The 26,911-nt window shown below is 43.3% G+C and overlaps 1 protein-coding gene across 1 annotated transcript in view; it reads left to right on the plus strand.

Annotated features, from left to right (window-relative positions):
• The window catches only part of GNA12 (G protein subunit alpha 12), a 113,585-nt gene that overhangs the window by 32,053 nt on the left and 54,621 nt on the right, over window positions 1–26,911 (plus strand). Inside the window, exon 2 of the mRNA XM_081258009.1 lies at window positions 19,153–19,368. Within this exon, the coding sequence (XP_081114135.1) occupies window positions 19,153–19,368 (216 nt within the window). The remainder of the gene's footprint in view (window positions 1–19,152; window positions 19,369–26,911) is intronic.

Below are 26,911 nucleotides of genomic sequence, written 5' to 3' on the forward strand. Positions count from 1 at the left end.
GGTTTTGTGGGGTTTTTGTTTGTCTTTTCTGTACTCACCCCACATTAGCTACATGGACCTTGAGGTTCATGATAAATGTCCGTACATTCATGTGGCTTTGGTAGAAGTCGTAGAAACTGGGAATGGCTGCTCAGGAGCATGAAGTTACCTGGTTTTAGCAAATGACGAACGTCTAAAGACTGTCTGTTAATGTCTTAGCAGCTTTAAAAGAAAAAGAAAGTAAGCTAAGAAAAACACTGTCTGAATGATTTATCATAATTTTGAGGAAAAGCAGATGTGGGTCTTTAAGGAAGTAGTCTTCCTTACTTGAAAACTGAAAGTAGTTTTTTCACAGAATTAGTAACAAAAGGATTAACTCAGTTTGCGAGCTTCTAATGAAGAATGCTCTGAAATGCTTGTTCTGTTGAGCACTTGGAAGCCTTTTTGTCTTGTGGCATCGCATTGCTAGGGAAACTTTCCAGGAGGTTCCGTCCACACTCTAAATAACGAATGCTTTAGGTGCTAAATACCAGATTTCCTTTGGTTTTATATGGAAGCAAAATGTGACTTCACCTGGTTCCCAATGGAAGGTGCTTTTTAGGAAGTGGACATCGGTGGTGTGTGTGACCTGCTGGACTGTCTTTGAACCAGTGATCAGAATCCATTCGATGGAGCACTTGTTTCACATGTGTGCAGCTGGAGTACGCTGTCGACCGTTAGAAACCAGCATTGCTCCCCGTCCTGCTGGCACAGCAGCTCCTCAGTGAGGGCTGGCAGAACAGAATCGAATCGAGTGTAGCTCCTTGGGAGCCTGTCAATAGAAAGAATTCTCATTTTACAGTCTTCTTTCCTACTCTAGAGCCTGTGGAGTACGGGCAGTGCACTTTCAGGTACATTGATTGTAGTTGGAGGTCTCTTCTCAAATGAGTTGTTTAAGAAGTCTATATAGTAAACAAAAGTTTGGTAACAGTTACTCTAATGGTCATTATATAAAGTTTATCTGAGGACTATGAAGCAGCTGACATGTGCTGAATGGAGGTCCAGTTTGTCTGCCATGTAAGATGGCTTGATTCACCTCCAAACATGCGGGTCTGGAGCTGGGACGTGGGAAAGCACGGCCCGAGGCAGAGCCAGCCCTGCCCGGGTGGGAGCTGGGCCTTCCTTTCTGGGTCTCTTGGTGCCAGTGCTGCCCGGCCCTTGGGACACACACCCCCATCTGCCAAGCCCCGGGGCCTTCACGCTTGGGCTTTCAGTAAGTCTGTGCTCTCTCTCAACTTCTAATCTCTTGGTTGTAGAGGATGGCGTCCCGTCACTTGACTACACACGAAGTCTCTTTCTTCCGGTTCTGCACCTACTGTCGACAAAGGCTGACCTGCTGCCTCGGTGTCCCTGGGAATGAGATCTTCCCTGGGGCCCCACTTCCCCAGTTTTTTCTTCTTATCTTTCCAGCGACTGCTAGGATCTGTTGTTTGGGGTCCAACTTCTTCTTCTTCTTCTTATTAGGATCCTAAGTTCCTCCTAAAGGAAATGCTGTGGTTATTATTATTACTTCTATTATTTTACCCATTGCAGCAAACCCTGAACATTTAAGCTAGAGATTTCACAAGAGATCCCTTCTACTCCTGGGGTTGATCCCTTTCTAATGTCAGAACTTCTCCCTACAAGAAAGTGATTGTATTTATTGTATCTGTTGACTAGGAGAAGGCATCGTACTGGAAGGCTGCTTCAAATTCAGTATGCTTTTAAAGAATTACTTGTATCTTATTAACCAGAAAAGCATCAGTATGCTTTTAAAAGAAGTAAGAAAAAGGACACTTAAACAAAAATGTAAGGATGTTTTCCATAGTTTTCTCCTATAAATTTCATTATTTACCTTTAAAAATTAGACCAAAAATCCAATCAGGATCAATTCATGTTGTGGGTAAATATTGACAGTTTTTTTCCAATGATGCTGGCACATTTCAAATCATCTTGAAAAGGTTGTGTTAAAGTGTTGTTTTCCTTTAAAAAAAGTAATATACATATATGTGAAAATTGCTTCTATTTTAAACTGTCACTTTGCAGATTTAATTTACTTGTTACAGTAAATTAAGCTCTTTGGTTGAACTTTTCCTTTAAATGGGCTTTTCTTTTATCTTTGACATATGAAAAGGAGATAGTTTTAAAAGGAATTTTCCAGACCTGTTATATAACTGAATTGCTTTCAAATAAAATATGGGCCAGTATTAGTGTATTAACCTCAATAATGATTCCTCATGTGCTGAGATGTCCAGGGAGAAATAGATTGAAATGACTAATGATGTTTGGTTCACGTACTATCTGACCAATTTTGGTGCAAGGCAAATCTAATTGTTAATATACAATATCTCTTGCTTCAGATATTCCTCGCTGCAGACCAGGAGATAGAAAGGATTGTTCCCCTTGTTTAGCAGATGAAGAACCTGAGATCTGTGTGTTTATCCTGTCCACATCTGTAGATCTGTGGGCGGGGACTGGAAATACCGGGAGTGAGCAAAGCAGACAAAGGAGCCTTCCTCAGGGGCCTCACGCTCCAGTGGGGGAGAAATATAATAAACCAGATAAACAAGTAAACTGTCAGGTACACTAACTGGCTAGCAGCAAGTGCTCGAGAGATAAGCACAGAAGGGATGGGAGGGGTAGGTATGGGGTGGGAGCAGGTGGAGGAGAAGATGGCCAGGGAAGGCCTTGCTAAGCTGACATCTGAGTAAAGACTCACAGGAGACAGAAGTGAGTTGTGTGGATATCTAGGGCAGAAGGGTTTCAGGCATCAAGAACCAGAAGTGCAAAGGCCCCGAGGCAGAAGCATGGTGGCTATGTGACTGGCGTGGAGCAGGCAGGAGGAATGGGGTCAGAGAAGTAACAACGCCAGATCAGGCCTTCTGGGCTTTTCCTCTGATGAGAGAGGGTTTGGGCAAAGAGTGCTGTGAACTGACTTATTTTGAGAACAGACTGATGGGGACAAGTGTAGACATGAGGAGACCAATTAGAAGATTCGCAGTGATCGAGGTGAGAGATGACGGTGGCTAGGCCAAAGCGATGGCCAAGGGAGTGGCAGTAGATGGTCAGGCCAAAGCGATAGCCAAGGGAGTGGAAGTAAATGGTCAAGCTCTAGACCTATTTTGAAGGTGGCACCGGGGCACTTGCTGACAGCCGGGCGATGGGAGCAGGGGTGCTGGTTATTATTCCGTGCTGCAGGCTCCTCCTGTGGGCGTGTGGTCCGGCTTTGTCCGGCACAGGCCCTCTCGACCCCGTGTGAATGTTGGCCTCCCGGGGTGGCCGCTGTGGGTGCCAGGCTGCAGGGGGAGGCGCAGGCTCCAAGGGCAAGTAGGTCTCTTGGCCCCTGCCTTGGCGCCCCGCAGAGGGTCCTGAAGTCACTTTCCAAAGGCACAGAGGTGGCAGAGCCTGTGTCCTGCCAGGCCTGCTGCTGAACTGTGCTGCCGTGTGTGCTCTACGTGCCGGTGTTAGAGGCCACAGCACGTCTTGTCCACGTTGGTATGAGTGAGAGGAAATGCGTGAACGTGAAATATGTATTGAAAGTTGTGGAGACCAACTCTTTGCTCTCTATAAGTGCTAATTAAGGCATAAATTAAGATTTTCATTTTTTGCTTCCTAAACTACTACTGGTCCATTCCATAGAGAGGTTCTAAGGAGCAGAATCAAGGAAAGAGCCCAAATAATAGAGTTTTTAGGCACCTTGACCTTGTTTTACCGTACTCCTCCGTGGGGCACGAGAGCGGGTTTGTCGTGTTCTAAGAGCTCTTTTTAGTGAGCTGAGTAGCTGCCCTCTCCTCTCTGCGATGACCGATTCTGCTCAGTTCCTAAGACTTGATTTGCTTGAAATGCTGCAGTGTCGAAGCAGTTCAGTGCAAGTCTACCTAACGCTGACACGTCCAAGTGTGTTGTCGGTGCCGTTTATGTTACCGTTGAGTTTTATTGTGTGGCATAGTAATTGAATTCTGCAGTAGTCATTTTATCTTCTTTTAACTTTTCTGTAGTCAGTCTTTGAGCCAGCTTCAGATGGGAGAGGTGGGGACAGTGAACAAGCTGACATGTTGTCCAGGCTATTTTTCCCCTCTTACGCCTTCTCTTAAGGCCTCATTATTTCAAAGGATTTCTGTTTATGTAGACACAAGTTGATGTTAACTCTCTCATCAAATTCAAGGCTCTGCTGATTTGGAAACTTCTCCTAAGAACTTGGGCTAAATGTTTTGAATTCTTCTTTATGCCTTGATGTCAAATGTTTGTTTGGAAGTGTTGACTGATCTACATTCTCTGATTGGAAGTGAGAGACTTTAGACGTCACACATGCTTGGGAAAGTCAAGCATTTTTATTAGTAATGGTTACTTTATTATTATCTTCTCCATTATTTTAATTAATTTATCATTCATTATTTTATTAACTTATTTAGCTTATTACTTATTAATGTTATTAGTAGGACTTAGAGGGGAAAATGAATACTTATATAAAAGCTTATTTGAAATATAGAAGGCACATGTCTATTAATTTTCTATTTTTTTCCCCTAACTGTTGTCAGTATACACACACGCACGCATGCATGTACGCTTCATTTTCAGTTGCTAATTATTGTGATTTCTCATGGAGCTATGGTTTGAGAATGTGACAGGTTAAATATTACTGGAGGACAATTTTAGCAAAGCAAACAGGCCAAAAAAAAAAAAAAAAAGAACTTGGGGAAAATTAAAGGAAAATGAAGAGTTACCAAATATAAGTGTGTAAATTAGTACAGCCTTTCTGGAGAGCAGTTTAGTAATATTTATCAAACTCCTCAAAATATGTTCATACTCTGACCCAGCAGTTCCACTTCTAGGAATCTGTCACAGGAGAAGAGTCAGGTATGTGCAGATACGCCTGTACTGGGGAGTCCCTGACATGTGTTCACACTTCCCATGCATTGGAAACAATTCAGGTGTTCAGCAACGGGGCATCAGTTTAATTCTAGTACATCCCAGTGTTGGATTGCTATGCAGCAATTACAAACCTCTATGTTTTGAAATATTTAATGACATGGGGAAATGTTTGATATATTGCTTGAAATGTTTTTAAAGATTTATAAAATGTTTATACACACAAAGAGAATTTATATACAGAATGATACAGATAACATTCTAAGATGTTAACAGAAGTTATTTCTAGTTAGTGATATTTTTGAGGATTTAATTATCTTTTTTATTCATTTCTGTGTTTCCTCTATTTCTACACTAAAAATATTTTCGTAATCAGAAAGAAACAAGTTCCATTTTAAGAAATGTGCCCATAAGCAATGCTGTCCAACAGAAATGTAACATGAGCCACATCTATACTTTAGCCACATTAAGGAAGGTAAAAGAAACACAAAAATAATTTTAATAATATATTTTAATACCTTAAACTACCCAAAATGTTATAATTTCAACATGTAATCAATATTAAAAGATAAAATACATTTATCTTTTCATAGTCAGTCTCTGAAATCCAGTATGTATTTATTAACACATCTGAATTCAGACTGGCCACCTTCCACTGCTCACCAGACACAGGTGGCTGGGGGCCTCTCTGTTGGACAGAGCGGCCACAGGCTCTTCTAATTCTGTGCCAAGATAATGTATATGAGGTTTTTTACTGTTTGAAGATTGAAGTAGAATCTGAACTTACTAAATTTCCTCTAATTTAGCCGGGCGTGCAACATATCCCATACTTCTAGATTTAATACTGCTTTAAAAAAAAAATTCTGGAGAATACCAGAAACACTGCGTCCATGGAAGGTCAATTCAGATGGTTCTAGCCTCAGTGCCTGCTGTCAACTGTGTGAAAAACAACGAATAGGGCAACTTCCACCTCCTGCCTCTTTCTTTGCTCCCTTATCTCCCCAGCCACACCTGTAGAGGAAGAGAATATAGATGAAAAAACACTAGCCTGAGAGTCACTGAATCACCCTCAGTGGCTGGGTGATTGAGCTTCCATTTTCTACTCTGTAAAATGGGCACAATACTACATACCTCGCATGGTCACAAAGATGAATTGAGCTAATACACGCACACACACCCCCATCCATATATATCTCTCTGTATATCAGCATATCTGTCTAAACTGAAATTGGAATTCAATGAAGCACTTACCTTTACTATTTACAGTTTATTCAGATATTTACCACTGTATTTTATTTTTTTAATTCTTGCTAAATTATTTCACAATGTGAGTCCCAACTTGAATTTTGAAAACCCTGAACTAGCACATTAAGCTGTGTTACCTGTTTGTAGTGTTTGCAGGAATTTTTTCCCCTTGGAATGATACTTAGTATTTATTTATTCTCAAGTTTCTTTAATATTTTCTGTACATAACAGGAAGGCTTCACTTCCCCTCGTACCATAGTTTGTCTTTATAACGTTTAGTGAATCATTTAGTCAAGCAGCTTCCAGTGCTCACACACCTGGAAGAGTGGATGAGAGACAGGTTGGTTGGTTTGTGGCGCCAGGATATGACTTCACAAGCCTCCAGTCAGCTGGCTCTTGAGTTCTGAAATTGAGCGTGGATTTTCACATTCCAGTTTAGGAGATCTGAGGAATTCTGAACTGATGCGGAATTCCTTTCTTTTTTTTTTTAAACTTCTAGGAGAACCAACCTTTTCTAGGCAGCAAAAAAGAGCTAATGGTGCTTCTCCGTGCACTTCCTACACCTAGAATTTTTCTTGCACTTCCATCTATTTCCGGAAAATTTTGCCTTGGATTTCCCATTGTCCTGTTAAATTTAATTTGTCATAAACTCACCCAAGTCTCACCCCTCCCAAGCCATCCCGCGCTCTCCGCTTTTAGATCTCCCTGTGCGTCACCTCTGTACGTGAGAGCCTCGGCGTCCCTTCTGAGCGCCCTCCCCACCTGCAGTTGCTCCTTCCCTGACCTTGTCCTGCTCCTTCCCAGAGCCTTGATTGCTCCCTGCTTCTTACAGAGTAAATTCCAGACTTCTTAGCTTGCCACAGTCTGGCTTTAACCTGCTCCTCTCACTGATGTGTTGTTGCCGACTGTCCCAAGACCTTTCATCTACCCCTGATGGTGGTGTTCACCTCTGGCCTGTGCTTCCGATGCTCTGCCCCGCTCCTGTGATAGTATTGGAAGCTCTCGGAGCAGGCGCCACATCGAGCACCTCTTTGGCCTTTCCCCCGTTCCCTGGCACTTTTCTCTGCCAGGCAGCCTTCAGTCTAGCTGCAGGGAGAGCTCTGTAGGTGGCTTTCCTGGAGAGGGGGTGTGGTGAGGGACCGTCTGTTCTATGAGAGCAATGCATTTGTTCCCAAAGCTCACAGGACGAGGAGGTGTAGTGGGGACAGGACCCTGGCCCGGGAGGCCGTCCAGCTCTGTGTCGTAAAAATGATGGCGCTCTGGTGACTGGTTTGCTGCTTGCCACATCCCCTTCCTCGCTTTTTCTCCGACCTCTAAATTAGAAGGTAGCCTCCACTCCAGCCTCAGAGAGGAACTGAGAGGAGCTGTCTGCCTTTGCTTGCTGGACTCATTAACTTAAAGAAATGTATCCTGTTTACATTTCTGGCAGCATTTCTTTTAGTTGGATGCTGGCCAAAGGCAAACAACTCAGCCTAGTGGGTTTAAAAAAAAAAAAAAAAACAGAGCTTTCCAAGTACATATGCTGTTATCTAATTGGGTGAACATGCAAAACCTTAACATTTTCTTCTTGTAACTTTCATTCTGTAGAGAAAGCTCATTTGATCTACTAGCGTTTTACATCTTTCTTAGCTTTAGTATTTATTGTGGGAAGATTTTAGTAAGGAATGATTAATCTAAAAAGATTTGGTTTGATTAGGGGCTAAACTAACAAAATCTATTTTGAAACGAGTTAACAGGATTTGCAGTTTTTGGTCTTCGTCCAGTAAAACCGAACACACACACACACACGCAAATCTACATCCCCAGCAGACAGGGAAGCTATTCTTTGACTAAAAGTTTAAATTGCTGGATTTATAAGTTGTCTTAAAAATGTGTTCTTTGAGCAGAAGCAAGAAGAACTACAATTCTGCCACCTGTGGAAGGAAAACCACATTCACAGAAAGATAGACAAAATGAAAAGGCAGAGGACTTTGTACCAGATGAAGGAACAAGATAAAACCCCAGAAAAACAACTAAATGAAGTGGAGATAGGCAACCTTCCAGAAAAAGAATTCACAGTAACGATAGTGAAGATGATCCAGCACCTCGGAAAAAGAATGGAGACAAAGATCGAGAAGATGCAAGAAATGATTAACAAAAACCTAGAAGAACTAAAGAACAAACAAACAGATGAACAATACAATAACTGAAATGAAAAACACACTAGAAGGAATCAATAACAGAATAACTGAGGCAGAAGAACGGATCAGTGACCTGGAAGACTGAATGGTGGAATTCACTGCCACAGACAGAATAAAGAAAAAAGAATGAAAAAAAATGAAGACAGCCTAAGAGACCTTTGGGACAGCATTAAACGCAACACCATTCTCATTATAGGGGTCCCAGAAGGAGAAGAGAAAAAGGACCTGAGAAAATATTTAAAGAGATTATAGTCGAAAACTTCCCTAACATGGGAAACGAGATAGCCACCCAAGTCCAGGAAGTGCAGAGAGTCCCAGGCAGGAGAAACCCAAGGATAAACACGCCAAGACACATAGTAATCAAATTGACAAAAATGAAAGAAAAAGAAAAATTATTGAAAGCACAAGGGAAAAACGACAAATAACATACAAGGAAATTCCCATAAGGTTGACAGTAGATTTCTCAGCAGAAACTACAGGCCAGAAGGGACTGGCACAATATATTTAAAGTGATGCAAGGGAAGAACATACAACCAAGATTACTCTACCCAGCAAGGATCTCATTCAGATTTGACGGAGAAATCAAAAGCTTTACAGACAAGCAAAAGCTAAGAGAATTCAGCATCACCAAACCAGCTCTACAATAAATGCTAAAGGAACTTTTCTCAGTGGGAAACACAAGAGGAGAAAAGGACCTACAAAAACAAACACATAACAATTAAGAAAATGGTAATAGGAACATACATATCAATAATTACCTTAAACGTGAATGGATTAAATGTTCCAACCAGAAGACACAGGCTTGCTGAATGGATACAAAAACAAGACCCATATATATGCTGTCTACAAGAGACCCACTTCAGACCTAGGGACACAATACAGACTGAAAGTGAGGGGATGGAAAAAAATACTCCATGCAAACGGAAATCAAAAGAAAGCTGGAGTAGCAATATTCATATCAGATAAAATAGACTTTAAAATAAAGAATGTTACAAGAGACAAGGAAGGATACTACATAATGATCAAGGGATCGATCCAAGAAGAAGATATAACAATTATAAACATATATGCACTCAACATAGGAGCACATCAACACATAAGGCAACTGCTAGCAGCTATGAAAGAGAAAATCGACAGTAACACAATAATAGTGGGGGACTTTAGCACCTCACTTACACCAATGGACAGATCTTCCAGACAGAAAATTAATAAGGAAACACAAGCTTTAAATGACACAATAGACCAGATAGATTTAATTGATACTTATAGGACATTCCATCCCAAAACAGCAGATTACACTTTCATCTCAAGTGCACATGGAACATTCTCCAGGATAGATCACATCTTTGGTCACAAATCAAGCCTCAGTAAATTTAAGAAAATTGAAATCATATCAAGCATCTTTTCCGACCACAATGCTATGAGATTAGAAATCAATTACAGGAAAGCGTAAAAAACACAAACACACGGAGACTAAACAATGTGTTACTAAATAACCAAGAGATCACTAAATAAATCAAAGAGGAAATCAAAAAGTACTTGAGACAAATTACAATGGAAACACAATGATCCAAAACCTATGGGATGCAGCAAAAGCAGTTCTAAGAGGGAAGTTTATAGCAATACAAGCCTACCTCAAGAAACAAGAAAAGGGGCTTCCCTGGTGGCGCAGTAGTTGAGAGTCCACCTGCTGATTCAGGGGACACGGGTTCGTGCCCCGGTCTGGGAAGATCCCACATGCCGCGGAGCGGCTAGGCCTGTGAGCCACGGCCGCTGAGCCTGCGCATCCAGAGCCTGCGCGTCCAGAGCCTGTGCTCCGCAACGGGAGAGTCCACAACAGTTAGAGGCCTGCGTACCGAAAAAAAAAAAAAGAAGAAAAATCTCAAATAATCTAATCTTACACCTAAAGAAACTAGAGAAAGAAGAACAACAACAAAAAAAAACCTATAAAGTTAGTAGAAGAAAAGAAATAATAAAGATCAGAGCAGAAATAGGTGAAAGAGAAACAAAACAATAGGAAAAATCAATAAAACTAAAAGCTGGTTCTTTGAGAAGATAAACAAAATTGATAAACATGTAGCCAAACTCATCAAGAAAAAGAGGGAAGGGCTTCCCTGGTGGCGCAGTGGTTGAGAGTCCGCCTGCCGATGCAGGGGACGCAGGTTCGTGCCCCAGTCCAGGAAGATCCCACATGCTGCGGAGTGGCTGGGCCCGTGAGGCATGGCCGCTGGACCTGCGCGTCCGCTCCGCGATGGGAGAGGCCACAACAGTGAGAGGCCTGCTTACTGCAAAAAAAAAAAAAAAAAAAAAAAGAGGGAGAGGACTCAAATCAATAAAATTAGAAATGAAAAAGGAGAAGTTACAATGGATACCGCAGAATAAAAAGCAGCATGAGAGATTACTACAAGCAACTATATGCCAATAAAATGGACAACCTGGTAGAAATGGACAAATTCTTAGAAAGGTGCAACCTTCCAAGACTGAACCATGAAGAAATAGAAGATATGAACAGACCAATCACAAATAATGAAATTGAAACAGTGATTAAAAATCTTCCAACAGGGCTTCCCTGGTGGTGCAGTGGTTGAGAGTCCGCCTGCCGATGCAGGGGACGCAGGTTCGTGCCCCGGTCCAGGAAGATCCCACGTGCCACGGAGCAGCTGGGCCGGTGAGGCATGGCTGCTGAGCCTGTGTGTCTGGAGCCTGTGCTTCGCAACGGGAGAGGCCACAACAGTGAGAGGCCCGCATACCGCAAAAAAAAAAAAAAAAAGTCTTCCAACAAACAGAAGTCCAGGACCAGATGGCTTCACAGGTGAATTCTATCAAACATTTAGAGAAGAGCTAACACCCATCCTTCTCAAACTCTTCCAAAAAATTGCAGAGGAAGGAACACTCCCAAATTCATTCTATGAGAACACTATTGCCGTGATACCAAAACCAGACAAAGATACTACAAAAAAAGAAAAATACAGACCAATATCACTGATGAATATAGGTGCAAAAATCCTCAACAAAATACTAGCAAACAGAATCCAACAACACATTAAAAGGATCATACACCATGATGAAGTGGGATTTATCCCAGGGATGCAAGGATTCTTCTATATACACGAATCAATGTGATACACCATATTAACAAATTGAAGAATAAAACCCATATGATCATCTCAATAGATGCAGAAACAGCTTTTGACAAAATTCAACACTGATTTATGATAAAAACTCTCCAGAAAGTGGGCATAGAGGGAACCTACCTCAACATAATAAAGGCCATATAAGACAAACCCACAGCAAACATCATTCTCAATGGTGAAAAACTGAAAGCATTTCCTCTAAGATCAGGAATAAGACAAGGATGTCCACTCTCACCACTATTATTCAACATAGTTTTGGAAGTCCTAGCCACAGCAATCAGAGAAGAAAAAGAAATAAAAGGAATACAAATTAGAAAAGAAGAAGTAGAAGTGTCACTGTTTGCAGGTGACATGATACTATACATAGAGAATCCTAAAGATGCCACCAGAAAACTACTAGATCTAATCAATGAATTTGTTAACATTGCAGGATACAAAATTAATGCACAGAAATCTCTTGCATCCTATATACTAACAATGAAAGATCAGAAAGAGAAGTTAAGGAAACAGTTCCATTCACCACTGCAACAAAAAGAATAAAATACCTAGGAATAAACCTACCTAAGGAGGTAAAAGACTTGTACTCACAACTCATGAAAGAAATCAAAGATGACACAAACAGGTGGAGAGATATACCATGTTCTTGGATTGGAAGAATCAATATTGTGAAAATGTCTATACTACCCAAAGCAATCTACAGATTCAGTGCAATCCCTATCAAATTACCAGTGGCATTTTTTACAGAACTAGAACAAAAAAATCTTAAAATTTGTACGGAGACACAAAAGATCCCGAATAGCCAAAGCAGTCTTGAGGGGGAAAAAATGGAGCTGGAGGAATCAGACTCCCTGACTTCAGACTATACTACAAAACTACAGTAATCAAGACAGTATGGTACTGGCACAAAAACAGAAATATAGATCGATGGAACAGGATAGAAAGCCCAGAGATAACCCCACGCACCTATGGTCAACTAATCTATGACAGAGGAGGCAAGGATATACAGTGGAGAAAACACACTCTCTTCAGTAAGTGGTGCTGGGAAAACTGAACAGCTACACGTAAAAGAAGGAAATTAGACACTCCCTAACACCATGCGCAAAAATAAACTCAAAAAGGATTAGAGACCTAAATGTAAGACCAGACACTATAAAATCTTAGAGGAAAACATAGGAAGAACACTCTTTGACATAAACCACAGCAAGATCTTTTTTGATCCACCTCCTAGAATAATGGAAATAAAAACAAAAGTAAACAAATGGGACCTAAAGAAACTTAAAAGTTTTTGCAAAGCAAAGGAAACTACAAACAAGACGAAAAGACAACCCTCAGAATGGGAGGAAATATTTGCAAACCTAAATAGACGTTTCTCCAAAGAAGGCATACAGGTGGCCAAGAAGCACATGAAAAGCTGCTCAACATCACTAATTATTAGAGAAATGCAAATCAAAACTACAATGAGGTATCACCTCAAACCAGTTAGAATGAGCATCATCAGAAAATCCACAAACAACAAATGCTGGAGAGGGTGTGGAGAAAAGGGAACCCTCATGCACTGTTGGTGGGAATGTAAATTGATACAGCCACTATGGAGAACAGTATGGAGGTTCCTTAAAAAACTAAAAATAGAATTACCATATGACCCAGCAATCCCACTGGGCATGCACCCAGAGAAAACCATAATTCAAAAAGACACATGCACCCCAATGTTCATTGCAGCACTATTTACAATAGCCAGGTCATGGCAGCAACCTAAATGCCCATCAATAGATGAATGGATTAAGAAGATGTGGTACATATATACAATGGAATATTACTCAGCCATAAAAAGCATTAAAATTGGGTCTTTTGTAGAGACGTGGATGGATCTGGAGACTGTCATACAGAGTGAAGTCAGAAGGAGAAAAACAAATATCGTATATTAATGCATATATGTGGAACCTAGAAAAATAGTATAGATGAACCAGTTTGCAGGGCAGAAATAGAGACACAGATGTAGAGAACATACGTCTGGACACCAAGGGGGGAAAGTGGCAGTGGGGTGGAGGTGGTGGGATGAATTGGGAGATTAGGATTGACATATATACACTAATATGTATAAAATAGATAACTAATAAGAACCTACTGTATAAAAAAATAAAATTCAAAAAAATGTGTTCTTTGAACAGTTGAAAGTGTTACATAGTATTGAGATGAAGTCATCAATCTGCTTAATACTTTAACTGTTTATATTTGGGCAACTGAATAAAAGTGTATGGTTATTGAAAAAATTAATACTTCAGTAACACTGTTACCGAAAGAAGGGCTTTTTAAATAGCCATTACTGAGACTTCAGTAAATTGTTTTCTGCCTTAGTTGTTTTTTCTTTTGTGAGTATATATGGATTTTAGAATTGTCCTGGCCTTTGTGTTTTAGGAAATTGGTTTTTTATTGGAAAAGGATGGGGCAAGATGTTTTATTATTCTGTTATGCCTGCTGTATTTGTATTTTTTAAGACTTAGCAACTCTATATCATGACGGGGATATATATAACTATCATTTCTGCAAAATACAGCGAATGTAACATTTCCAAAGACCTTAAGCTCCCACTAAAAAGGAGGAAAAAGTGGACTCAGATTTTAAGCAGATGTCCCAGAGTAGAAAAGTTCCATAGAGCTCAGCTTTGTGATTCAGAACAAAGTTAACAGAATAGTTCTTGACTAGAATAATGTAAAATAAGGGCAAAAGAGGAGATGTCTTTTTTTCTCGATGCCCTTTCCCTCCAAATGAAGTGAGGAAGATATAGAAAATGGACTATAGCTCACTGGTAGAATTCAAAGTTGGTCAGCAGTTTTGCCAATTTCCCTGAATTTCTAAAAGGAGAAATAAGGAGCCTTTTCTTCGTGTTTGGGTGAAGTTAATTTGGACCAGTTCCAGCTTGCCTGGGTGGCAGTGTGCAGTGGGAACACAGGCTGCTTTTGGATACACCGGGCTTTTTTAAGCCAAACCTATGTTCACCCCAGTAATTAGGGCAGGCCTGGTCTGTGCAGCATTGAAAGCAGTCTTGGTAAACGACGGCTCAGGCTTCTAAAGCCCTGTTTGGTTCCCTGCCTTTGCCTCCAACATCGATTCCCGAGGGAGTAGAGACTCGCTTTAACCCATGAGTGAGGCTGTGTGTGCTCCTTGGGAAGTAAACTTTTTGACTCGTAAACAGAGCACTGGAAGGATAGCTCTTGTGTCAGGTTGGAGGTGCTGCATTTGAGTCGTGCGGGCAGGGCCATCATGAATGGTAGGTGTGTTGGCTGCCTGACTCGGGGGCAGGTGGGGCTGAAGTCCTGACCCAGCTTCTTGCCGAGCCGGCGGGAACCTTCCTCTGATTCACACAAAGGTGCTGTGACCCTTTGCCTAGAAGCTCACCAGAGAAATCGCTTCTCCCTTCTCTGTGCTCAGATGCTTGCTGTTGCGTGTGATGTGGAGAATGTGAAACATCTTTGTCTCCATGGTTCTGGAACATTTTCACTATTGTCCTCTGGGGCGGGGGGAGTCGGGGTGATGTCGCCAGAGAGAGTGCAGGAATGGGTGGAGGAGGGGGCAGGGAGGAAGGAGAGCTGAGGATTGATTTGAGTCCTGTTTCCCCTCTGGGTAGGTTTTGACCCACTGTTGCCACTTGTTGAAATTATTCGGCGCTTAGGGTTTTCTGAGCCTCACCTCTTCCTACCAGTCTCTCTTCCTTTGGCCTCTAGTAACCTTCCCTTTCCACACCATGTAATTGGAACATATATCGCTGTAATTGCTAGTTAACTTTTTTTTTACTTTTATTTTGAAATAATTACAGGTTCACAGGAAATTTTCCCTAGTGGTTACATTTTATGTATCTATAGTGCAATATCAAAACTAGGAGACTGACATTGGTACAATGTATGTGTGGGATTCTGAGACTTACTGTCACCTGTGTAGTTTTGTGTAACCAGCGCTGCTTATCAAGATACAGAACTGCCCCATCACCACAGAGATCCCCCTCCCCTCTTTAGTCACACTCACCCTCTTTCCTCTACCAGCCCTAATCCCTAGCAGCCACTAATTTTGTTTTCCACGCCTATGATTTTTTCACTTCAAGAATATTATATAAATGGAATCACATAGTATGTGACCTTCGAGATCCATCTAAGTTGTGTGCTTTAGTAGTTCATTCCTTTTCGTTGCTGAATAGTATTCCATGGTACAGAGGTACCACAGTTGAACCGTTTGTTTATTGAAGTACATCTGGGTTGTTTCTAGTTTGTGGCCATTGTGAATAAAGCTGCTGTGAACATTCCTGCACAGGTTTTTGTGTGGACATAAATTTTCATTTCTCTGGGATAAATGCCCAGGAGTGAGGTTGCTGGGTTGTATGTTAAGCGTATGCTGAATTTTTTTAAGAAACTGAAAAACGATTTTCTAGAGTGGTTGTCCCATTTTACATCTGCACCAGCAGTGTGTTAGAGATCACATATCTCTGCATTTGGTGTTGTCACTGCTTTTTGTTCTAGCTGTTTTAATAGACGTGTAGTGATGTCTCATCAAAGTCTTAGTCTGGGGCTTCCCTGGTGGCGCAGTGGTTGAGAGTCCGCCTGCCGATGCAGGGGACACGGGTTCGTGCCCCGGTCTGGGAAGATCCCACATGCTGCGGAGCGGCTGGGCCCGTGAGCCATGGCCACTGAACCTGCGCGTCCGGAGCCTGTGCTCCGCAACAGGAGAGGCCACAACAGTGAGAGGCCCGCGTACAGCAAAAAAAAAAAAAAAGTCTTAGTCTGCTTTGCCCAGATGGCCAGTGAACTTGGACATCCTGTTTTTCATCTGCTTACTTGCTGTGTGTGTGCTCTCTGGTGAAACAACTCTTCATGTCTTTGTCCGCTTTCCAACTGGATTGTTTGTTTTTTTAACTATTGAGTTTTGAGCGTTCTTTGTATATTCTAAATATGAATCCTTTGTCAGATATGTGGTTGGCAGATATTTTCTACCAGTCGCTAGCTTGTCTTTTCATTTTCTTAAGAGTCTTTTGTAGAGCAAAAGCTTTAATTTTGATGAAGTCCAGTTTATCGATATTTTTCTTTTATGAACCATGCATTTTGTGTCATGTCTAAGGACTGTTCGCCAAGTTGTAGGTCCTGAAGTTTTTCTCCTATGCTATAGTTTTACGTTTTGAGTCAATTTTGTATAAGGTGTGAGGTTTAGGCTAAGGTTTTTGTTTTTTTTTTTCCCTTGGCTTATGGACATCCAATTCCCCCAACATCATTTATTGAAAAGGCTACTCTTTATTTAATTGCTTTGGGATCTTCAAAAAAATCAATTGACCGTACTTATGTGGGACCATCTCTGGGTTTTCTGTTATGTTCCATTGATCTATGTGTCTAGCCCTTCACCAACACTGCGTAGTCTTGCTTACTGTAGCTATGTAATAAATCTGAAATTGGATTCCTCCCCCTTAATTTTTCTTGTTCACAGTTGTTTTAGTTAATCTAGTGCCTTTCCATATAAATTTTAGAATAGTTGTATCTATACCCATAAAAGATTTTGCTGGGATTTTATAGAAATTGTTAGGCCTGTATATCAATTTGGGTGAATTGATATCATTATTATGTTGACGCTTCCAATCCATGAACATGGTATGTCCCTCCATTTATTAGATCTTTGATTTCTTTCATCAACACATTTCTTTCATCAACACATTTTATAGTTTTCAGCATACAAGTCCTGTACATGTTTTGTTAGATTTATACCTAAGTGTTTCATTTTTGTGTGATTATTAATAGTATTCCATTTTAAATTTCAATTTCCATTATGTTAATTGCTAGTATATAGAAAGACAGGTGACTTTTGTAGGTTGATTTTTATATCCTACATCCTATATCCTTGCTGAATTAACTTGAATTCTAGGAGTTTCTTTGGTATATTCCTTTGGATTTTCTACATAGACCATCATTTCATCTGTAAATAGGCTTAGTTTTATTTTTTTTCTCTCTAATCCATGTACCTTATATTTCTTTCCTTCACCTTACCACACTGGCTAGAACCATGCTGAATAGCAGTGATAAAAGTGGGCATCCTTGTCTTGTTCTCATTCTTAGAGGGAAGCATTCAGTCTTTCACCATTGATTTTGATGTTAGCTGTAGAGTTTTTGCCAATGTTCTTTATGAAGTTAAAGAAGTTCTCTATTCCTAGTTTTCTGAGAGTTTTTATTATTAGTGGGTGTTAATTTTTTAAATCCACATATCTGTCTCCCTAGCCAGATTCTGAGTGTCCAGAGCTCGGACATTGCTTCATAAGCATTTTGTTTTCCCACAGTGCCTATCTCAGGGCTTTGCCTCAGGGAAACATTAAACAAGTTTGTGGATCAGAAGGACTGGCCATGGTCACCAGTGGCAGATGGGCCTGGACCCTGAGGAAGGAGCTCACAGGAACATCTCTAACCAGGCAGTCCAGGTCCCTGGGTCTGGAGGGGAGACTGTAGCTAGTTTCTGGTCACCATTACCACTCACCTTGGTGGTTCAAGGCAGCTGCTACAGCAGAGGCAGGCAGCACGGACTCATCTCCTTTGCCCTGGTTTGGGGTAAACCATCAAGCTGCACACTGTCAATGGGGGATTGTATGTTATGTGACTTATACTCCAACAAGGCTGTTCTTTGTTTTAAAAAAAAGTAAGTGCCAGCTGGGCAGTGATGTCCTGCCATTCTCTGTGCTAAGGGACAGGATACTGCTGTCCATCGTTCCAGGTCCCCCAGCCACTCGGAGCCAGCCAAGGCCTTTCCAGGTAGGGAGGGACCCTTCTGCTCTGGCTCATCCAGTACTGATGCTGCCAGGGAGTATTCAGGGGGTCCAGTCAGAAGAACTTAGAAACTTCCTTAGATGCTGTGTTGCTAACTTTGAAATACTAACCTGAGAAAGATGGAATAGACCTACTTCCTTCCTGCCCAGAGAGGCAGTTTTCACCACGACAGTATTTTCCACAATTTGGCCACTTTCCCTAATACTATTTTAGTTTAGGCTGTTTCTCTGTCCCCTTGACCCTGTCAGTGAGGTAAGGAAAAGGCAGAAAATCCTAACTTTATTTATTTTATTTTATTTTTTACATCTTTATTGGAGTATAATTGCTTCTAACTTTATTTTTAACAGTGAGGAAATAAGCAAATCAATGAAAAATAGTTTCTCATCATCGCAAATCTAGAACGTGATCCCCCAGCTCCTGTTTTCAATGGGCGGGCCGCTTGACTTGTGTCCATTTCGGTCTGTTCCCGTCTCGTGACTGCCTGTGTGTTTACGTTCCCCACTCCTTTTAAGTTGGGATGAGCATTGCATCCTCTGGTGTTGAGGAGCTGCCAGATGTCAGTGATGATGACAGCTGTAGTACTACAGTTGTAGTTGTCTTAAAACACTGTCTCTTTCACTGACGTGGTTCACGCTTCATTTTCAAATGTCGCTTTGCTGAGTTTGTTCCCGCTTCCTCCCCATTCAATTTTCTGCCTTCCGGGACCTTTTCAAATGAGTGACAGCAAAGGGCAGGCCTGTGATGTGATCTGTGTGTCCATCTGTCTTAATACAGTTACATTCCTGGGAGCAAGACATTCATGCCAGGACAAACCAAGAGACAAGTCCTGGTTGCAGCTTGTGAGTTTCCTGCTGTATGACGATTAATGCCCACGTCGAGGTTCTCTGCTGTGATTTAGCCTTTGCAGCACAATGAAATCCTTTGATTTCTTTTCTTTCCTAGGGCTCAAGGGTTCTGGTTGATGCACGAGACAAGCTTGGTATTCCTTGGCAGTATTCTGAAAATGAGAAGCACGGGATGTTCCTCATGGCTTTCGAGAACAAAGCAGGGCTGCCCGTGGAGCCTGCCACCTTTCAGCTGTACGTACCTGCTCTGAGCGCGCTCTGGAGGGATTCGGGCATCAGGGAAGCTTTCAGCCGGAGGAGCGAGTTTCAGCTGGTGAGTGAGCCCTCTGTCTGGGCTACACGACTGTGTTCTTGACCTTTGGTAGAATTTCCTTTAAAAACTGTAAAAGTACAGGCAAGCTATAAATTGCTCTAAACCCTGATATTTAAGAACAGAAACACGTAACAGAGGCTAATTGAGCTATCTAAATGGTTTGAGAGGAACAAAATTAATTAACTCAGGCTAGATAAATGTTTCTGTCCAAGGAACATGAAGGATTCACAAAATAGTCAAGATTGGTGTAACTCAAGGAACTCACATTTTCTAGATCTTGTTCATAGTAGGAAATTAATGTGTCCTTAAGAGAACTTTCCAGCTGTGAAGTATGGGTCCTGCCTGGAAAATCATGAATGTTTTTAGATCTATGCCTGGGAAGCTAATCTGAACCCTTCCACGTTGTTCCCTTAGGATTCTTTCCTTTTATTTTAAGGTCTGAAAGTTTCACAAAGCCTCGTCATCTCTGTCACTTAGCTTCATTTAGGATATGAGTCTTTAAACAGAAAATTTGGGGTGTTTAGCCTATTTGCATTCTGTTTTTTTCCTAAGTATCCTTCAACATTAACTGCATATGAAGATGAGCACCATATTTCTCCTGTAACTAGAATAGATGTGCCCGGCTGATATAAATGCACCCCCTGGGGGGTGTCCAGAAATTGCACTGACCTTCACATCACTTTGCCCCTGAGAAACAGGTTCCCAAGTTTTAAGTCACCAGTCCCTGGCCTTTCTTTATGGTGTTGCCATACTATGTATTTATTTTTTAAAAAGAGTCTTGAGTTTTCCCTGTTTTCAAACTTTACGTAAATGGTTTCATCCTGTATGTATTCTTCCGTGACTTGCACTTTTCACCCAGTATTTTGAAATTTATTCATGCAGTGCATGTGGCTGTGGTCCTTTCATGTTCGCTGCTGTCTGCTATCCTATTGTGTGGACGTACTCGGATGCATCCGTTCTCTCGTGCATATACTTTGGAATCGTTTTCCATGTTTTGCTATTACAAACAAATCTGCTGCGCTCTCTCCCGTGCGCCCCAGATGCACGTGTTCAGGGGTCTCCAGGACATCTACCAAGGAGGGGAATTGGCCAGTTGTAGGGCATATATGCCTCCAAATAGACAAGATAGGTCACGTTATTTTCCAAAGTGATTATACCAGTTGTGATTCTGCCAGCAATTTTTAAGAATCTCCTTTTAGCCGAAGGAGCCAAGGTATGCTATATTTTTTTAGTATCTCCTTAGGGTTTAATTGACGTTTCCCAGACTTATTGGCTGTATGTGTTTCCTCTTCTGGGAAATGCCTATTCATGTCTTTTGCCAGTTTTTTCTAATGAGTTATGTGTACTTTTCTCATTTATTTGCGGGCTTCTGCACAGTCTGCCTGATAATCCTCTCAGTTCAGCTTCCTTGTACTCTTCACCTGATCTCCCCTGATGCTCACGTCTTACACAATCGTAGCACACTCGTCAAAAGCGGGAAATGGATGTTGGTATGGTACTGTTAATTAACCCATAGACCTCATTCAGGTTTAACCGCTTTTCCTCTGAAAGCCCTTCTTACAAGGCAGGATCGGGCTCGGGACCCCACCCTGCATTTAGTCCTTGTTTCTCCTGAGTCTGCTGTCAGTGACAGCCCCTCGGTCTCTCCTGGGTTTTCATGACCTTGACACATTGAAAGAGCACCAGTCAGTCATTTTGTAGAATGTCCCTATTTGGGTTTGTCTGGTGTTTTCTCATCATTAGAATGAGATGATGCGTTTTTTGGCAAGAAAACCACTGAAGTGATGTGTCTGCTCAGAGCATCCTGTCAGGGGTACATGCTCTCGATATGTCCAGTTCCTGGCGATATGAGCCTTGATTACTCGGTTAACAGGGTGTTTGCCAGGTTGCTCCACTATAAAGTTACTACTGTTCTCTGTAACATAAATATTTGGGGGAGGTACTTTGCAACTATGCAAATATCCTGTTTCTCTTCAAGCTTCTGCCCACTAATTTTACTGTCCATCGGTGTATCTGAAGGATGACATTTTTAGAACTCTTTCATTTTCACATTCATTCTCAAGTTAAGTTTAAAAATTAAAGTGAAAGAGTCAGATGAACTAGAAGACAGAGTTGCCATAGAAAGGAAATTTTAATCTTCTAAAGGGCAGGAACATCAGAAACAGCGAGGGAATACACAATATCTAAGTGTGAAATTGGGGTTTTAAGTCTTCCCTTCCCCCTCCGCCCCAATAAACTCACATGGTCTGGGGAAGAAGATTCTACTCTCTTTAGAGCTTGGATGGAAATTGCTGTTATCAATTGAGAATTTACCAAAGAAGGAAATATAAACGTCCTGAGCTTAATATTTGCAAGTAGTGTTTAACAGCGTGGTGGGATGGTTTTGTGAGACTTGTGCGTTCACCGTCCTTGGTGGGGCGCAGTGTTTTGGAGCAGGGAGGGCCCTGCTGGCTGGTACACGGAGCCCTTGGCTCGCTACACACGGGGAAATAAGCCCAAAGTTCATAGCTTCCCAAAGCCCTATCTTCTTTTTTTTTTTTTAAACCGTGACATACAGGAATCTTTGTTCCCTGAGGAGGCATTGCACCCGTGCCCCCTACAGTGGAATCGCAGAGTCTTAACCACTGGACCACCAGAGAAGTCTCCAGGGCCCTGTCTTCTTAGCAGTCACTATGAGGAACTCGGGCCTAAAAGGCCAGTCTGCTTATTTCTTTCTATAGTCACTTATTAGTTAAGAATTTATGGGGCACCTACTGTGTGTGAGGCACTGTGCAGTATGCTGGGGACATGGCAGGGAATAAGACCAAAAATGAGCCTGTCTCCAGAGAGCCTTTGCTGTGGACCTGAACCTGGCGAGTGATTAGGGGGAGGTTGGCTCCAGGTGGGTCCATCATCCCATCGTTTTGATCTTATGCTTCAAACAGCCCGACTTTACGAGGGTGTGGTTACCTGACAAGTGTTCACATGTTGTGTGCTTTGGAACTGCGACGACCGAAAGCAAATATGGAACTGCTGATTTTGTTTATTGGAGGGTAGGTATTTGAGTGTCTGTTTTTCTGCTGTTTCATACTTTTCTATATTTTTATTTAAAAAATTATAGAGCATCTTGTTAACTCGATGGACAATAGGCCCTTCATAGTCTTTATGTCCAGATAGACAGTTGCAACCTAAGCGTCTTAACACGGTGTGGTCAGTTTTCTCTTCAGATCCTTTGCTGAGTGTCAGAAACCTTTCCAGGGTGATGTCTCAGCAACTAGTCTTGTTACCTTTCTTCCCTCCCCGGGTGACGGAACTCTTAGAGCCTTTGACAGTCTCTCAGTGGAGACCCAGCTGCCGTGGGACCTGCTGTCAGCCAGGTGTTAGACGCTGCCCGCTTCCTCTGCTCCCTCGGTTTTCCTTGCCATTCCAGGCAGGGGCAGAAACAAAGAGGGGAAGAAGAAAGGCAGTGTCTGGTGAGTGCCTTGTGCGGGCCTTCCCTCCTCAGAGGGGTCTTGCCCTGTCCCGCAAAGGAGGAACCTTGCCCTTCTCACAAGTCACCTGTCCCTGCATATTCACTGATGCCAGAGCTGCCATTTAGACGCAGGGTTCGCTAGCAGTTCTCTGGCTCCAGAAAAGAGGAGAACGGGGCACAGCCTGCTACGTTAGGCCTGGCCTTTCAGAACACGGCTGAGGGAGACACAGCCGAGCACTACAAGACAAGTGTTTGTCCCAAGTATACGTCGCACACCTATCGTCTACTTACATGCCCTTTCTCCAGTGAGAGAATTTCGAGCTTGGTAAACACATCTGGCAAATTATCATTAACTAATGGGCTTATGATACAGCGCATGGATAGTACTTCCATGATCCGCTTTCTGTTACATACACCTTTGAATCTGGGGTCTAGTTCTGGAATGGTGCAGCAGATGGACCGGCGGTCTTTTGTGTGTATGTAACTCCTGCACTGACAGTGCCTGGGAACTTGTACATCATGGTCCTCCCTGCCGGGCACTGTGGTGGGTGCTCTTTCAGTGAGCCTTTTCTGGGTGCTGGGCACTCTGCCGAGGTCAAGTGCAGTTTCCTCAAAAAGCTGGTGAGACAGATATCCAGCAAACAATTGGAATAAAGTGTGCTAAGAAGGATAACAGGAATATCCAGCTACATTAGGCATAAAGGGAAAAGGTAGGCAGTCCCACCTGGCGGGAGGAGTGGGGAGATGTGTTTGGAGGAGACCTTCTCAAGATTAGGTAGGAGCGAACCGGGGGCACGGTTGGGAGCGAGGTGGCAGGGGGAGCCTCGCCAGGGAGCTGCGGAGCTCTGCGCAGCCCGAGCAGCGGTGCTGCCCCAGGAGAGGCCGCCCCGGCCGGTCGGCAGGCTTTGGTGTGCAGGGAACAGCTCTCCCACTCAAACTGCCTTAACGACAAGGGACTCGGTTGGCTAAGTGCGGGGCTGGGGGCGAGGCGGGGGCTTTACGTGTGGTTTGCGCTGCTTCTCCGCGCTTTTCGTGCCTCTGCCCCTCCTCCGTGCCAGGTCAGTTCTGGCCTGGCTGCCCCTGAGCAAGGCCTCGGCAGTGCCCGCCACCTCCTGGCGCAGAGGCGTCCTGTGCAGAGAGGTGCTGTCCAGGGCTGCCGAGGCCTGGGTGTCTCCACCCCTCACCCTCCTGCCTGCGGGCACGTGGTCTGCAGGCGGCACAGCGGGGGTGGGGGGGTTGACCACGTGGGCCACACCGAGCAGCTGGGAGTCACCTGTAAGCAGAGGGGCCAGTGAGGGGTGTAGAGAGAGAGGAGCGGACCCGATTGCCAGTGCTTCCAGAAACCTCTGTCGGTAGCATGTACGATGGGCTGAAGGGGGGCAGACTGGAGGCGAAGGCCGTGGGGGGCTCCTGTAGGAGTCCGGTTAAGGGACTGTGAACTTGGACCTGGGCAGGAGGGGTTCCCTTAGCCTTAGGCCTTAGTCTTAGGATTTACCACTCCTGGTTCTTTGCACAACTCTTTGCTTGTTATCTAGTTAATCATCCTCTTCATCATCGTCGTGCCCTCCAAACATGCCATGTGAGCAGGGAAGATCAGTAGGTACAGAGCTGCCAGGATAAACGGAACCAGTTTTTGCTTTTCACAACTGTACTCTTGAAATTGCAGCCCAGCAGCTGCATTTAACAACTTACTGTTCCTATGGGTTCAGTGTGTCTTTTCTTACAGGATTGGACAGTCACAGGGGAGTTTGGTACCTCTGCTCAAGTCCTCACCTAACTTCCTCTTGTCCGATTATGAGCCTGGCATTTGCTTGTTCAGAAGTTTGGGGGACTTTCCACAGATGAATGTTCAGCACACATGGAGAGTACAGTTTGTTCTCTCCTCGGATGCTTTTTGCTTCACACTTGGATATTAAAAAAAAGTTCACTGTATTGTGAATCGTTTTTTACTTCCTTCCGGTTCCTATTTCAAAGTGGCAGGGCCTTGTGCTTTCTTGAAAATGTCTTCATCCTCTTGGCTTTGGAAGATGGAGCTGGAGACTCAGTTCAGAGGAGGGGGTTTATGTTGATGGCACAGTGTTTCTTGATTTCTGGAAGTCAAGTGATTGTGCTAATTACAGAGGTTACTTTTTTCTGTAGTGTTTAGAAGAATTGAGTCTTTGTAACACTACCAGAGATGGCTAACTTGCTAGAAAAGGCTCACTCTAAGGCTGAATTTTACATGTAGAGGAGAGATCCATCACTGTTGTGTGTGTGTATGCTGCTGCGTTAGAACCAGTTGGGTGTGAGGTTTTAAGAGGAAAATCACCCTGCGGCAAAGTGAGTGACGTGCTATAACTACAAGAAGAATCACTGGAATCACCCGCCTAGTTCCTGACATAAAATCCACGTGTTGGGCTCAATTTTTGTAATGTCTGGGGCTTTGGAATTACTCCGGGTTTATTGCATCAGCTCACGGAGGTATGGTCCACATTGTCAGCACGGCCTGTGGTCTTTGCCCACCCCTCACCCGATGGATGTGCTTTTTAAGGGCTGGAGAACCATGGTTTACAGGTTCTCAGGCTTGGAATGCTTCTTTGGTGAAGCTCTGGGATAAAGTAGTGCCCAGAATTCTCCTTTGCATTCCTGAAACAAACATCAGCTTGTGCTGTGTGGTGGTTACATCTTTTTAGAAAAAAAAAAAAGAATGAACCAATCACTTTCCAGAAAGGCCTGACACCCCAGGTTAATGTTCCTTTGGAAACTTGCCTGTGCTTTTGATATTATTTTAATTGGGTTTCAAAATTCTTTCCCTGAGCTTTCTTAGTAAGGAAGTTTTTGAGGTGCTAGAGGGCGGGGCTAAGTGGAAGATGGGGTGATTTGCAGCCACAGTAACTTTTTGTAACTTTCTTTGAGTCCACATGAAACAAAGTGACATGTAGTGAACAGGCAATTTGGGGCATTTTCCGTGCCCAGTCCCCTGTCCTTCTAGGAAAGGAATCTACTCTATAATGGCTTGGTGGTTACTTTGAGTGTCACGGTGGCTGGTTGACTAGGAATAAGTCCTGAAGTAGCAGCATGTTTGGCGAGTGACAGGTGACACCCGTGGGCTATTTGGGGGTAGCAGTGCTGTGAGAGTCTAGAGGTCTCTCTGCCAGCCTTGAGTGTTTCCCAGGTCCACCCCTTGTTTGTTGTAATCCTTTTGCTTCTTCCTCTTTTCTCTGCTATTAAGATATCCTATCTCTTGATTTTTTTAAATACCGTAATCCACAGTTTAGATCAGAGGGAGACAAGGGAACCCCCAGAAAGTGTGATAGGGACGGTGCCTTCAGCCCAGATTTTCCTGTGGTACAGTCTGGAACATTTCAAAGGGTCTTTCTACTTCGAAACGCCAGTGGTCCCCTGCTGTTTGTGGCAGGAGGCAAGATTCCTGGGTGTCTGTACTTTTACCGTGAAGCTGAGTTTCATGTGGTGGGAAACCCCAAACAGCAGTGACTCTTCCTTTTCCCTGTCACATGAAAGAAGGGGTAGCCGGGTGGGTCTCTGTCCAGACCCTTCCCCGTGTCCTCCTCCGTGGCGCCTGTCCTCAGACGTGGCCACCAGCCTGCGTCCCAGCCAGACAGGAGGGGGTGAGGGGGCGGAAGGAGAGTCCACGCCCTGCCTTTTAGGGCGGCTTCACGCAGGTGCGGCCCAGCGCCCCCGCCTCGCCCCCGCCCTCGCCCCTGCCGGCTGGTACTGGGTCCTGCAGCCTCTGCCAGAGCCCTTTTTGGACCTTTTGCCTCTGAGATGATGGGGGAGGGGGGCGGTGATGGGGGGCTGCTGGTACTTTGTGTGGACCCCAGGGAAGGCAGGGTCGGGCGTGCTATTCTCGCAGCGTTATATTCAGGCTGTGAAATCTCGCAACTGCGAAATCTTGCAACTGTGCTTTCGGTCTTGTGTGTCTTTTTTAGCTTCATGGAATTCATTCATTCAGCAAATATTTGTGGAGCAGCCACCCCGTGTCAGGCACTCTTATAAATCCTGGCAAATAGTAGCGAACAAACAAACAAATCCCGGCCCATGTGGAGCTGACTTTCTGACAGGAGGAGAGAGACAGTAAATAAATTAGTAATA

This window comes from Mesoplodon bidens, assembly GCF_964165515.1.
Source record: "Mesoplodon bidens genome assembly, chromosome: 15".
Lineage (NCBI taxonomy): Eukaryota > Metazoa > Chordata > Mammalia > Artiodactyla > Ziphiidae > Mesoplodon > Mesoplodon bidens.